This window comes from Oryctolagus cuniculus, chromosome 17 (genome assembly GCF_964237555.1).
Source record: "Oryctolagus cuniculus chromosome 17, mOryCun1.1, whole genome shotgun sequence".
Taxonomy (NCBI): Eukaryota; Metazoa; Chordata; class Mammalia; order Lagomorpha; family Leporidae; genus Oryctolagus; species Oryctolagus cuniculus.
The window spans coordinates 60,329,018-60,343,900 of NC_091448.1; the positions used below are offsets into that span (position 1 = coordinate 60,329,018).

Here is a 14,883-nt window from a genome sequence, read left to right on the forward strand (position 1 = left end):
CAAATGAATAAACACAAATAAATCTTTAAAAATAAACATTGAGTGTGCACAGGTAGCAGGTGCTCTCCAAAGCACCAGGGACAGATCTCTGGACAAATGAAAAAGCACAGTTCCTGCTCTCAAGGGGCTTATGTTCCAGTCCAGGGGAAGCAGACATGAAGCCAGCAGGGAGCAGAGGTTTCAAACACACCCGCCCAAGGGAATGGTAAATATCTGGGTGATGGCCATGCCAATCACATACTAGCTATGTGGATGTGTGAGATCACACCCCATAAAGATGCATGGTAATTATGTGGCAATTAAACATTTTTAAATATTAAAATAAATAATTTTTTAAAAAATCAAGAAAGAAAATAAGGCTAGGTGAGGAGGTGAATGGAGGTGATGGGGGCTTCATGGAGACTGGTCATGGATGATGGCTCTGATACTGTGCCCTCCAGTTAGAATGAGCAGCCAGCACACACCTGCTGCCCAGGAGTGCACCCAGCATGTCCTGGCAACCAGGAGATTATGTGCCAGAGCTCCAAGGTTAGGGCCCAGGGAAGCAAGAGACCACGAGAGAAGGAGTGGGGCTGGGTCTTGAAGGCATCACTGGCCATTTCTGCAACTTTGCTTTCTACTATGAATGATGGGGAGGGTATAAAGCACAGAAGTACTGTGTCTTGTGTGTTAAAAGGACGGCTAGGGTCCTGCTGAGAACAGAATGTAGGGCACAATGACAGACACTAAGGAGCTGGACAAGGAAGGGGTGGGGGGGGCGGTGCCCAGCTTGTGAGTCTCGGTGGGAAGAGGATGATCAAAGTGACAGCGTCTCACCGAGGACCGGAGCGTGGAACGTGAGAGAAGGAGGCTGCAGGAGTGATGTCATGGGCTGTGGTCTGAGCCCTCGGAAGCTCAGAGCTGCTGCTTACTCCCATGGGAAGACTCAGGAGGGGCAGGTGTACAGTGAGGGAGATGGAGGCGAAGGAATCAAGGTTTGGTGTGGGACTTGTTGCAATGGAGGCAGCACTGGGACATCCACAGGCCACAAAGGCAGCCAGAGGAGTCCTGGTTGGAGCTGGAAATGTGGCCATCATCTATGTGAGCTATGAAGGCTGTAAGAACACATGCTGTTGGTTGGAGCAATGACTCTCAACAGAGGTGGCGCCGGGCCTTGGAGAGTGTGGGAAATCTGAGGCTGCATTTCTGGTTGTCACCCCGGTTGGACATGCGGCTGGTACTTAATGAGCAGGAGGAGGGGAAGTCCACACATCTCCCAATGCACAAAGCACTGCCCCCTCCGCCCATTCAATTATCACAGATTCTGCAGATGTTCTGGGGGCAACACCCAGTCCCTATCATCTGAGCCTAAAGCCTCCCTTCATTTTACGTAGCAAACAAGGCCCCTCGTGCACAGCTCTGAGATACGCTGAGCTTGCTAAGAATACACTCAGCCTGGTAAAACAAGGGAAGATACGGCTGCACTCAGCTTGCTTCACACCTCAGCAAGAGCAGTCACCATTTCAAAACCGTCAGGCACTCTCTTAGCAGCGCCCTTCCTGATATCTGAATCATGGACAAGACAAGCCTGACCCAGGCTGCACTGTCAGGAGCACAGAGGGTCCTCACACATAGTCAGGCGCAGGCATTATTTTTTTAATTGTTTATTTGAAAGGCAGATGACAGAGAGAAAGGGATAGATTGTGTAGGGTGGGAAGAGGGGAGAGAAAGGGTTTTTCATCCATTGTTCATTCCCCAAATGGCAGCAAGAGTCAAGGCTGAGCCAGGCTGAAACCAGGAGCCAGAAACTCCATCCAGGTCTTCCAAGTGTTTGAATCAAGTGTTGCTTCCCAGGCACATTAGCAGGAAGCTGGACTGGAAGCCGAGTAGCCGGGACCCAAACCCACATTCTCATGAGGCTTGACTCACTGTGTCACAATGCCTGCCTCAAGGCATTGGTAGATGGAAATGCATGTTATTTGATACTTTTGATTACTTAGAGTCAGAATAGTATATTGATTTTTCAGAAGTATTACGGGGCTTCAAAAAATTAATGGAAAGGGAGAATTAAATGATAAGTCTATTTAGGTGCAAAAACATTTTTGAAATCCATGCACATGAGGGTTTTCAAAAAATTCATGGAAATGCGTATCACAGAAACACCAAGCATGGTAAGGTTCTTCACTGAGAGCCGGTGGCTTCCTGTATCAGCTATGCTTGGACTGCACCCAGCACTGAGACAGCTACAGCCAGCCCTTCACCCCCTCCTCACAGCACCTGCCTGGCATGACAGCCACGTCTCCCCCTGCACATGAGCCAGAACCGCCACTTGGGTCCAAGGCTGCTGTCAAGCACAGAACAACCTGGAGCCCTGTGCCTCCTGCATCTCCCTGTCCACCACCTCTTGTCACTCTGACCCCAACGACATGGCTTTGAACCATTCTCCTGAATACTTTCTCCGTCCATCTCACACAGGGAGAGAACAGGCTGAGATACTGGGGGAGCTGCAGACCCAGCCCCTCAAAGACAATAAGGAACCCAACCATGAGGACTAAGAGGGTGGGCTGAATGCAGGGGTCTGGGTGTTATACTTGGGAGGAAGGTGTGGCTCGGTCACTCACTGCTGGACCTGCACAAACCCCCACACGCCGGATGACCCCACTTGTGTGGCTTCATTGAGATGCATGATCTGAATGAGCAGGTGAAATTCTCCTCCTTCCCTAAAATAGGTGACCACATAACTGACTTGTGCAGGATGGGAACCCCTGGATCTGACATGGCAGAATATCTCCATGACAAGCACAGCCCGAGAGACAGTGATGATGAGAGCAGAGCTGAGGTGGACTTCCCTGGGCACGGCAGTGTGGGTGTTTTGGGGCTACCTTTACTTTTTCTGTGAGTTATAACAAAACATCCAGTTAAGTTCTTCAGTTTGCACTGTTCCTTTAAATAAAGAAACTGCAGGGCGGAGGGGGCAAGCATTTGTCCTAGTGGTTAAGATGCTGGTTGAGAAGTCTGATCCCATACTAGAATGCCTGGGTTCAAGTCCCAGCCCTGCCCCTGACTCCACCTTCCTGCTGATGCAGACCCTGGGAGGCAGCAGGTGATGCTTCAAGTAGTTAGGCCTCTGCCACTTAAGTGCAAGACCTGGATTGAGTTCCCAGATCCTGGCATCAGCTCCAGTCCTGGCTTCAGCTCCAACCCTGTGGCCACTGAAAGCATTTAGGGAGTGAGCCAGTATATAGGAGCTCTGTCTGCCTCTCAAATAAATCAAAATTTTAAAAAAATTTAACAAAAGCTATGCATAGGCTTCAAAAACATTTGCACCAAAATAAATTTATCTTTTAATAGAATTTTCCATGAACTTTTTGAAGCACCCTCATATGCGTGCAAGCAGGTGATATTTTCTACACATTTCATCTCAGGGCAGCAAAGGAGGCATTGGGAGAGCCTCTGACGCAGGCAGTGGATGTAGCTACAGAGATGGCTCCTAGGACTGTGCCTGGACCCACCCAACATGAGAGAACCAGGGGATGAGGAGCAAGGAGAAAGCAAGAAGAAATCCTTTGCTGGAGGCTGTTGCTGATGCTGCTGACAGGTCAAACAAGGACTGGCGGGTTTGCAGAAATCCCAGGTGACTTGGTGGGTGGGGGGGTGTGCTGGGTGTGAAACTGCCTGAGGCAGCTATGCAACCGAGGGTAGAGGCCCTTGGTTACCGAATTAAACATTTCACGCCCCTGAGATGTCCACTACCACCATCCGCTCAGTTCCTGGAGGTCAAGACATGCTGGTTCGTTCTAGGACTCTCCTTCCCTGCCCCAAGAAGCCACCAATTGACTAAGCTTCCCTCTCCAAGGCTCCCAACCCAGGGCTTTCAGAGCACCCATGGCCCTGCCCTGGGCATCCCAGGCTATACCTTGCTGAGTCGGGACTCAAATGCCAAGGAGGTTGAAGACTTGGAGCTCTTCATGCCGGTCGAGGCTGCAGAGAGGGGCCGTGCCCGCTCGGGGACATGGCTCCCCGCTCTGACCACGGGACTCCAGGGCTTGGCTGCACTCCTCATGTTGGTCCTCGTGGGGCTGTCCTTCTGTGGAAGAGCAGGAAAGAAAAACGTGTCTTTACATCATGCACCTGCCGAGCGAACATTTGGAAAGCCTTTCCCCACCCCCCACACTCATCACTGCTATTACAGAAAACAAGCGCTGACGATTTGGCTGGAAATTGAACATTCTGCTCTCAAGATGATACCTTAGTACTAGTCTCTTTTTTTAACATTGTTTTATTTATTTTAAAGATAGAGTTGAAGAGAGAGAGAGAGAGAGAGAGAGAGAGAGAGAGATCTTCTATTTTGCTGGTTCACTCTCCAAATGGCTGCAACAGCCGGGGCTGGGTCAGACGGAAGCCGGGAGCCAGGAGTCAGGAGCTTCATCAGGATGTCCTACGTGGGGGTAGGGACCCAAGCACTTGGGCAGTCTATTCTCTGCTGCTTTCCCAGGCCATTAGCAGGGAGCTGGCTTGGAAGTGGAGCAGCAGGGACTCGAACCAATGCCCATATGGGATACTGATGTTGCATGCAGTGGTTTAACGACTACGTCACAGTGCTGGGCCCTATTAGACCGATTTTACAACATCACACAGCTTCTACCAAATTATTGAAACGTGTGTAATATTGATGATTATTTGATATTTTTTCAGCAAAATGATAGCTTCTTCTTGGTCACAGACTTTTTTTTTTTTTTTGACAGGCAGAGTGGACAGTGAGAGAGAGAGAGAGACAGAGAGAAAGGTCTTCCCTTGCCGTTGGTTCACCCTCCAATGGCTGCCGCGGCCGGCGCACTGCGCTGATCCGAAGGCAGGAGCCAGGTGCTTCTCCTGGTCTCCCATGGGGTGCAGGGCCCAAGGACTTGGGCCATCCTCCACTGCACTCCCGGGCCACAGCAGAGAGCTGGCCTGGAAGAGGGGCAACCGGGACAGAATCTGGCGCCCCGACCGGGACTAGAACCCGGTGTGCCGGCGCCGCAAGGCAGAGGATTAGCCTAGTGAGCCGTGATGCCGGCTGGTCACAGACATCTAACACAGTATTATACCATATCTCAACACACACATATACATATGAGGGTACTTCAAAAAGTCCACAGGAGTGGACATTTGGCACAGCAGGTAAGATGCCCACATCCCTTACTGGAGTGCCTGGGTTTGAATCCCAGTTCTGCTCCTGATTCCAGCTTACTGCTAATGTAACACCCTGGGCAGTAGCAGCTGATGGCTCAAGTAATTGGGTCCCTGCCTCCCATGTGGGAGACTCATACTGAGCTCCTGGCTCCTGGCTCAGCTTGGTCCAGCCCTGGCTGTTGAAGCTTTGGGAGCAGTGAACTAACAGATGGGAGATCTCCCTCTGTCTGTCTTCCTTTCAAATAAATCAACTAATTTTTTAAAAAGTTAATGGAAAAATGAAATAAAAAAGATAAGTATATTTTGGCACACAAAAAAATTGAAAGTCATGCATAGTTTTTTCCTAAGATGCATATTGTTAGTAAAATGGCACAGTCTTATCTATGGCGCGATCTATACCCCGGACACCATCCTAGGCTCTAGTCCCTGCCGGCCACCGTGGCTGGAAGCCAGGTGACTCCACGGCCCAGCTCCACCCCCATCTAATGGGGTTCCTGCCCCACCCCCGCAAAGCTTTAAGAGGACTTGTTCCTGAACACGTGGCGCTCTCTCTCTCTCTCCTGATCTCTCTCCCTCCCTCTCTCTCTCCATCTCTCTTGATTTCTCTCTTACGCTATCCTTCTCCCTCTTTTCCTTCTTCGCCCCTTCCCTCTGGTCTGTCGGGTTTCCCCCAATAAACCCTTTCTGTTGCTCCGGTGTTTGGTGTGTTTTGTGGCGGCCTTACACATATTCCATGAACTTTTGGAAGAATCCTCCTAGATACACACACACACACACACACACACACACACGTCAGCTTGAATTCAGACATAAAACGTCCTTAAGCTTTGCAGCTTTAGGGCTGACAAGGGAACCATCAAACCAGCATAAAGGAATTACTTGCACATTATATTTTTACAGAAGCACAAAATGACTTTTTTCTTCTTTTGGATAAAAACGATATCACTTAAAAATTAATAGAGCCTAGTTTAATTGGCCCTACCTGATATACAGAGTCACTGCCTTAACTAAAATATTTTAAGAAAGAAATGGCTCAAAGCGACAGGATGGAGCTAAAGAGCTAAAGGAAGGAAGCAAAACTCAGGGCGGCCTGAGTTTTGCCATCAGCTGTCATTCCAGAGCAAGGAGCTGCTGACCCCTCCCTCATCTCCCATCAGCACTGGATTAAATGCCCTAGATGGTCTCATGAACTCCATCCCTGCCCCATTACCCTTGGGGACTCTAATGGTCAAGGCTGACACAAAGGACACTCAAACCACAGTGCTCCCTCTTTCTTTTTTTTTTTTTTTAATTTATTTTTTGACAGGCAGAGTGGACAGTGAGAGAGAGAGACAGAGAGAAAGGTCTTTCCTTTTGCCATTGGTTCACCCTCCAATGGCCGCCGCGGCTGGTGTGCTGCGGCCGGCGCACCGCGCTGATCTGAAGGCAGGAGCCAGGTACTTATCCTGGTCTCCCATGGGGTACAAGGCCCAAGCACTTGGGCCATCCTCCACTGCACTCCCTGGCCACAGCAGAGAGCTGGCCTGGAAGAGGGGCAACCGGGACAGAATCCGGTGCCCCGACCGGGACTAGAACCCGGTGTGCCGGCGCCACAAGGTGGAGGATTAGCCTAGTGAGTCGCGGCGCCGGCCTCAGATATGCACTTTTAGGGGCTGGTGTTATGCTGCAGTGGGATGAACTGTCATCCCATATGGGCACCAATTCAAACCCGGCTGCTCCACTTCCCACCCAGCTCTCTGAACCTGGGAAAGCAGCAGAAGATGGCCCAAGTGCTTGGGCCCCTGCACCTACGTGGGAGATCCTACATAAGCTCAGGCTCCTGCCTTTGGATCAGCCCGCTCTGGCTGTTTTGGCAATTTGGGGAGTGAACCAGTGACAGAAGACCCCCCCCCCCTTTCTCTCTCTCTTTCACCCTCCCTTTCCCTCCCCTCACCCTGTAACTGATTTTTTTCCTTTTTTTTTTTTTTAAACTATTTGAAGACAAGTTTTACCGTTAATTCTCATAGTACAATTCATTAAGGACAGAGGTCCTACATGTGGAGCAAGTGCACAGTGACTCCTGTGTAACTGACTTTCAAATAAATAAATCTTGAAAAAGAAATGCACTTTTAGGGCCAGTGGTTAATCCTCTGCCTGCAGCGCCAGCATCCCATATGGGCACCAGGTTCTAGTCCCAGTTGCCCCTCTTCCAGTCCAGCTCTCTGCTGTGGCCCAGGAGGGCAGTGGAGGATGGCCCAAGTGCTTAGGCCCCTGCACCTACATGGGAGACCGGGAGGAGGCACCTGGCTCCTGGCTTCAGATCTGCGCAGCACCGGCCATGGCGGCCATGTGGGGAGTGAACCAGTGCAAGGAAGACCTTTCTCTCTGTCTATAACTCTACCTGTTAAAGAAAAAAAAAAAAAAAAGAAAGAGAGAAAGAGAAAGAAAGAAAAGGGAGGGAGGGAGGGAGGGACGGCGCTGCGGCTCACTAGGCTAATCCTCTGCCTGATGCGCCAGCACCCCGGGTTCTAGTCCTGGTTGGGGTGCCGGGTACTAGTCCTGGTTGCTCCTCTTCCAGTCCAGCTCTCTGCTGTGGCCCGGGAGGGCAGTGGAGGATGGCCCAAGTGTTTGAGCCCTGCACTCGCATGGGAGACCAGGAGGAAGTACTTGGCTCCTGGCTTCGGATCAGCGCAACGCGCCGGCCATAGTGGCCATTAGGGGAGTGAACCAATGGAAGGAAGACGTTTCTCTCTGTCTCTCTCACTGTCTATAAACTCTCTCTCTGTCTGTCTCTCTCACTGTCTAACTTTGCCTGGCAAAAAAATAAGAAAGAAAGAAAAGAAATGCACTTTTAGAAACCCCCACAGCTGACAAGTTCAGTGGCCACTGCCACAGGGCATGAGGATTTAATTAACTCCATCCCATCCCCACCTCCATCAGGAGGATTTAAGCTGATGCTGGGGTTGGGGCGGCGGGGGGAGGGGAGGCTTTTCTCCATCACTGTGTCCCAGGAACAATCCATTAGCCACCCGTGAGAAAAGCAACAGGCGGCTCTCCAGCCTGACTCACTGTTCAGGGAAGAGACAGGGCTCTTCCCAGGGGCCATCCAGTTCCTGCTCCTATGTAAACAAATGATTCGCTGCGGGAATATCCCAGCGGCGACCTGGAGCCCACTGTGCAGCAACTGTGATGGATTTTTTTTTTTTTTTTTTGACCGGCAGAGTGGAAAGTGAGAGAGACAGAGAGAAAGGTCTTCCTTTGCCGTTGGTTCACCCTCCAATGGCCGCTGAGGCTGGTGGGCTGCGGCCAGCGCACGGCGCTGATCCAAAGGCAGGAGCCAGGTGCTTCTCCTGGTCTCCCATGGGGTGCAGGGCCCAAGCACTTGGGCCATCCTCCACTGCACTCCCGGGCCACAGCAGAGAGCTGGCCTGGAAGAGGGGCAACCGGGACAGAATCCGGTGCCCCGACTGGGACTAGAACCCGGTGTGCTGGCGCCACAAGGCGGAGAATTAGCCTAGTGAGCCATGGCGCCGGCCAGAATATTCTTTCCAAGACTTCAGAATCTGTTTTCCATAAGGTTTATATGATCAGTGCAGCTTGGTTCCAGGTATCATGATTTTCAAAAAAAATTCCGTGTTTTAGAAAGGCAGTTTATTTCTCACATATTTTACTGATGTTTAGCCCTGATTCTTTTTCTTTTTCAACCCATAATTTTATTGCTGGTTTCCATGGCAACAATGAAAGAACGCCTAAGTTAAGACCTATGCAGTAATGAAGTCATTAGGACCCCTTCCCGATAAAAACTGAACTGAGAGAGAATGAGTAGTTCTTGACATGATCTACTAATGGATTTCACCCATAACTCACTACACGGCCAACGGCAACATGTCAGTCTAATGGAGACAACCAGGGTACCCTTCTATGTTATGATTAGCACTACTTAGAAACCACTTGCAGAGCTTGTGTTATGAAAACACACGATGGTTTTTGCAGTGTATACCTCTTTCTTTTTTTAAAGATTTATTTATTTATTTATTTATTTGAAAGTGAGAGTTACACAGAGAGAGGAGAGACAGAGAGAGAGAGAGAGAGAGGTCTTCCATCCGATGGTTCACTCCCCAAATGGCTGCAACAGCCGGAGCTGCACTGATCCGAAGCCAGGAGACAGGAGCTTCTTACAGGTCTCCCACTTGGGTGCAGTGGCCCAAGGACTTGGGCCATCTTCTACTGCTTTTCCAGGCCATAGCAGAGAGCTGGACAGGAAGTGGAGCAGCCTGGTCTCGAACTAGTGTCCATATGGGATGCCGGCACTTCAGGCCAGTGCATTAACCCACTGTGCCACAGCACCGGCCCCAGCAGTGTACACCTCTTTCAAAATCTACCAGGTTACCCCTGAAATGAAATGCCTCTTGTGTATTCCCCTTCAAAAACCAAAAACATTGCCCATGTGTAAGTTTTGCTACAAATACAGTGTTTTGCCAAACTTCGTTTGAAATCTTTGTAAGCTGTTAAGAATTATGTATTGTGATAGCTTTAATGATTTTATGTCTATGTTAAAATGTACTTTCTGTGAGTGAACTTGAACATCTTTTCGTCTGCTTACTGTTTATAGCCCTTACCTACTTTCCTGCTGCACCGTGATTTTTTTACTTTGTTGAAATCTTTATTTAGTGGAGCACTGAACCCTTGATTACAATGTAAATTAAATATATTTTATCTCAAAATAAATAAAAATAATTGTTAAACCTTATACAAGGAGCCAGTGCTGTGTCAAATGGGTAAAGCCACCACCTGTAGTGCTGGCATCTCATATGGCCGCCGGTTCATTGCGGCCATTTGGGGAGTGAAACAGCTGATGGAAGATCAATCTTTTTCTTTCTCTCTGACTCTGCCTCTCCGTCCCTGTATATGACTTTCAAATAAATAAATAGGGGCCAGTACTGTGGTACACAAAGTTAAGCCTCCGCTTGCAGTGTCAGCATCCCATATGGGTGCTGGTTCAAGTCCTGTTTGCTTCACTTCCCATCTAACTCCCTGCTAATGAGCCTGGGAAGGCAGTGAAAGATGCCCCAAGTGCTTGGGCTGCTGTACCCATGTGGGAGACTCAGAAGAAGATCCTGGCTTCCAGCTTCGGCCTGGCCTAGCCCTGGGCACTGCAGCCATTTGGGGAATGAACCAGGAAATGGAAGATTCTCTCTCTCTCTCTTTCTCTCTCTACCTTTCTCTATCTCTTTCATTCTCTCTATATCTCTGCCTTTCAAATAAATAAATTAAAAACAATTTCAAAAATCTAAGACTTATTTAAAAATGAATTCTAAAAAGATACATTATATAAATACTAAAAAAACAAAACAAACAAACAAACAAACAAAAACAGCAGTTACGGGCCGGTGCCGCGGCTCACTAGGCTAATCCTCTGCCTTGCAGTGCCGGCACACCGGGTTCTAGTCCCGGTCGGTGCGCTGGATTCTGTCCCGGTTGCCCCTCTTCCAGGCCAGCTCTCTGCTGTGGCCCGGGAGTGCAGTGGAGGATGGCCCAAGTCCTTGGGCCCTGCACCCCATGGGAGACCAGGAGAAGTACCTAGCTCCTGCCATCGGATCAGCGCGGTGCGCCAGCCGCAGCGCACCAGCCATGGCGGCCATTGGAGGGTGAACCAACAGCAAAAGGAAGACCTTTCTCTCTGTCTCTCTCACTGTCCACTCTGCCTGTCAAAAACAAACAAACAAACAAAACAAAACAAAACAAAACAAAAACAAAACCAAAAAACAAAAACAGCAGTTACGATGCTAGAAACCCTCCTAGCCAATCTTTTCCCCAAAGTTTCAGGAGTCTAAGTCCTTGGTTGAAAAAGAAAAAGAAGAGCCATTTCAACCAAAATTCAAAGACCTAAATTCCTCTCTCAACCTCTGGCCACAAATCAGATGATTTTCTGAAAGGTTCACCTGAAAAATGCTCAACCATTTTATAAAAAAAAAAAAAAAAAAAAAAGAAGTTTCTTTTATCTGAGAGGCAGAGAGACAGAGCTGTTATCCACTGGTTCATTCCCTAAATGCCAGCAACGACCAGGACTGGGCCCAGCTGGAAGCCCAGAGCCTGGAACTCAATCGGGGTTTTCCACGTAGGTAGCAGGGACCCAATTATGTGAGTCATCACGGCTCCCTCTCAGGGTGTGTGTTATCAGGAGTTAGGAGTTGGAGTGGGTTATTGAACGCAGGCACTCTGATGTGGGACACGAGTGTCATAATCAGCATCTTAACCATAGGCCAAACACTGCTCTCAATCATTTTTCAAAGGCTAAGGCCTTACTGGCTCAGAGGCAAAGCTTTTTGGGTTCCTCGGTCACATCACTCCTCTTTTCATTCTCCTCCCCTGGTTCCAAGTCTAATCAAATGACTCCCAAATGAATGTTCCCAGAGAACGCTTCTCATCTAGACCCCTCTCGTCTACCATGCTGTCCCTTCTGAGCATGTGCTACGGTTTGGCTGTGGTCTAAGTGCACTCCCCAGGGGTTCATGTGCTGGGAGGTTGGTCCGCAGTGTGGCCATGTTAGGAAGGGGGGGGGACCTTCAAGAGGCGCGCCCCGTGAGAGGGGCGGTGAGGCACCACCCTCAGCAGGGAAGACTGTGGTTCTCACAGAACTCAGAGAGTAACACCTTACAGAAAGGACGAGCTTGGCACCCCAATCCCTCTTGCTTGCTGTCTCACCCTCACTGACTGCTCTGTTTCTTTCTGCTCCCTCCATGATGTTATCTGCTGTGTTGTGATGTAACCAGAAGTTGAACCAATGGTACCACTTCATCCTGGACTTTCTTTTTTAAAGATTTATTTATTTATTTGAAAGGCAGAGAGAGAGAGAGAGAGAGAGAGATCTTCCATTACATATATTAATAAGCACTTGTCCAATCACAGAGTTTGTCTGAAGTCAAGATTCAAACATTATCTAACATCTACAGACTTAAATACCAAGGGTGGATATGGCCCCCTATGTGATCTTTGCTCTCCTGGGAAGCAGGGTGGCATAAGAGCGAATGCACCATCCAAATGCAGCTCCTCTGTTGACTGCGTGAGCTTAGCCATGCTTTTCTTTTATCTATTTGAGAGGCAGAGAGACACACATAGAAAGACAGAGCTCACTCCTATCTGCTGGTTCACTGTCCAAATACCCACAACAGCCAGAGGACTGAAGCCCGGAGCCAGGAACTCAATCCAAATGTCTTCTGTGGATGGCAGGAACCCAATTACCTGAACTATCACACAGAGTCAGGAGCTGCAGCCAGGAATCAAGCACAGATACTCCTGTGTGGGATGTGGGCATCTTAACTTCTAGGCCAGATCCTACCCCCGGGGCACACTTATTGAACACACTGTTTCCCAGCATCGTCGCTTGTCAGATGGAGTTACGAATGCGGCGCTCGCGGAGCTATAGGGAGCAGGTGCATAGCAAGCCCCAGGCACACAGTAGGCTCTCGGCAAACTCCAGCTGCCTTCCCGACAGTTGCTGTTACTTTTGTTACGCAGATGACCCAGCTCTGTTTAATTAACTCAACGACACACAGTGACGGGTCAATCAGACAAGGAGGCAGACAGACATACCCAATTTGAGGAAAGTGCCCTTCGTGTATGTATACATCAGCCTATGTTCGTCTGGAAATGTCGAAGACGGAAAGAGGAGGAGGAAATAAACACAGAGGGTCACAGGAATGGGTCCTGCCTTAACAAATCTGGGCTGGAGAAAGATAAACACAGGTGGGAATGCTGGTTGAATAACGGTCTTCTCACGGGTGAGAATTAGTAACACAAAATAAGTACATGGGCTCTGGCCAAGTGCAAGACAGTAAAAATAAGGTTTCTATTTTATGGTTTTTTTTTTTTAAAGATTTATCTATTTATTTGAAAGGCAGAGTTATAGAGAAAGAGAGACAGAAAAAGAATCTTCCATCTGCTGGTTCATTACCCAAATGGCTGTAATACCCAGGACTGGATCAGGTCAAAGCCAGGAGCCTGGAACTCTAGGTTTTCCATGTGGGTGGTGGGGGCCCAAGCACTTAGACTATCTTCCACTGTCTTCCCAGGCGTAATAGCAGGGAGCTGTATCAGAAGTGGAATAGCTGGGATTTGAACTGGAACTCTGAGATGGGATGCAGGCACCTTAGGGATTGGCTTAACACATTGTACCCCGAGGTTTCTTTTTAAATCCTCATAAATACTACAAAGGATCAAATCTATCAAGAAATTATGACTGAATCTAGGAACCCACTCCCATGGGTGGGGAGAAGGTCTTATAAAGGGTGTTTTCTTTAACATTTTCATTTTTATTTCCCTAGCAAGTGTCTTTTCTCTCCAGAACAGTATAAAACTTCCATTTACATTTGAACTCACGAATTGTACACCATCAAGTAGACAAGAAGGGAAGGGGACAGGCAATTGTTCTTAACGTCAGTTAAGAAGCCTGTGTCTCACAGGTTCAGTTCCTGGCCCCGGCTCCTGATTCCAGGTTCCCACCAGTGTGGACCCTGGGATGCAGTAAGTGATAACTCAGGTAGTTGGATGAGTTCCTGGCTCTTGGCTAGGAGTCAGTATTAGGGGAGTGAACCAGCAGGTAGGAGTAAGCTCTGTCCATGTATCTGTCTCTCTCTCTCTCTCTCTCTCTCTGCTTTTCCACCTCTAAAAAAAGAAAGAAAAAGAGAGAGAGAAAGAAGGAGATGGGAGGAAACAGCTATTTTCAGAGTACAATTAGGTGCCTGGGCTCCAGGGAATGTCAGAGCTCATACTCATGTCTTCTGCTTCCGAAAACACATTTGTTCTGCTGTTGGGTTGCGGCAGTCACAGCCTGTGTTGGAGGGGTTATCTCAGGGCCTCAGCTTCTTACCCTTTTAAGGCCAGAACATTGAAAGGCGACTGGGAAACCATGCTGGACCATCAGAAAAGAATGAGGAACCTCTGAGAGTGGGAGAGGGCATTCAGGTCTCGCCTGAGAGTACAATAAGCAGTAGGAAGCGGAAAGCCGAGGCATTCAAGTCTGAGAACTAACAAAATAAGAATGTGCACATAGCTCAATTACCATGGGACTCAGCAGGAAATAGAACGTTAAGTGAACAACATGTTGAAAATATCTAGCCAGAGCTTTTCAGAATATGTGTTGAGTTTGAGTTTGACCTCTGCTTACAGTAGTGGCTCTTAGCTTGCAGGGGGAGAGGAGGAAGAGAAGGAGGAGGAGGAGGAGGCAATTCTATCCCAGGGAATATATGGCAACGTGTGGAGGCATTTATGGTTGTCACAACTTGGGGTACTACTGTGCAGAGGCCAGGATGGTGTTAGACACTGTATAACCCAAACGGCAGCCCCACAGCAAAGAAATACCTGGCCCTAAAAGTCAGCAATGGTAAGGTTAAGAAACTCTACTTTCACAAAGAATTTTTAGAGGGGCTGGTGCTGTGGTGCAGTGGGTTAAGCCACCCCTCTGATGCCATCATCCCATATGGGCACTGGTCCGAGTCCTGGCTGTTCCACTTCTGATCCAGCTCCCTACTTATAATATGCCTGGGAAAACAGCAGAAGATGGTCCAAGAGTTTGGGCCCCTGCCACCCACGTAGGAGACCCAGATGGAGTTCCAGCCTCCTGGCTTCAGCCTGGCCCAGCCTGGGCCATTGAAGCCACTTGGGGAGTGAACCAGCAGATGGAAGATCTGTCTTTCTCTCTCACTCACTCTTTCTCTCACTCTCTGTAACTGTCATTCAAATACATACATAAAT

At 48.8% G+C, this 14,883-nt stretch overlaps 1 protein-coding gene across 6 annotated transcripts in view; it reads right to left on the bottom strand.

Moving 5' to 3' along the window:
* Nucleotides 1-14,883, bottom strand: part of SPECC1 (sperm antigen with calponin homology and coiled-coil domains 1) — a 338,358-nt gene that overhangs the window by 245,518 nt on the left and 77,957 nt on the right. For all 6 annotated transcript variants that reach the window (XM_070061462.1, XM_008270674.4, XM_008270675.4 and 3 more), the window contains exon 2: nucleotides 3,896-4,066. In XM_070061462.1, coding sequence (XP_069917563.1) covers nucleotides 3,896-4,042 — 147 coding nt within the window. In that variant the 5' untranslated portion in view covers nucleotides 4,043-4,066. The remainder of the gene's footprint in view (nucleotides 1-3,895; nucleotides 4,067-14,883) is intronic.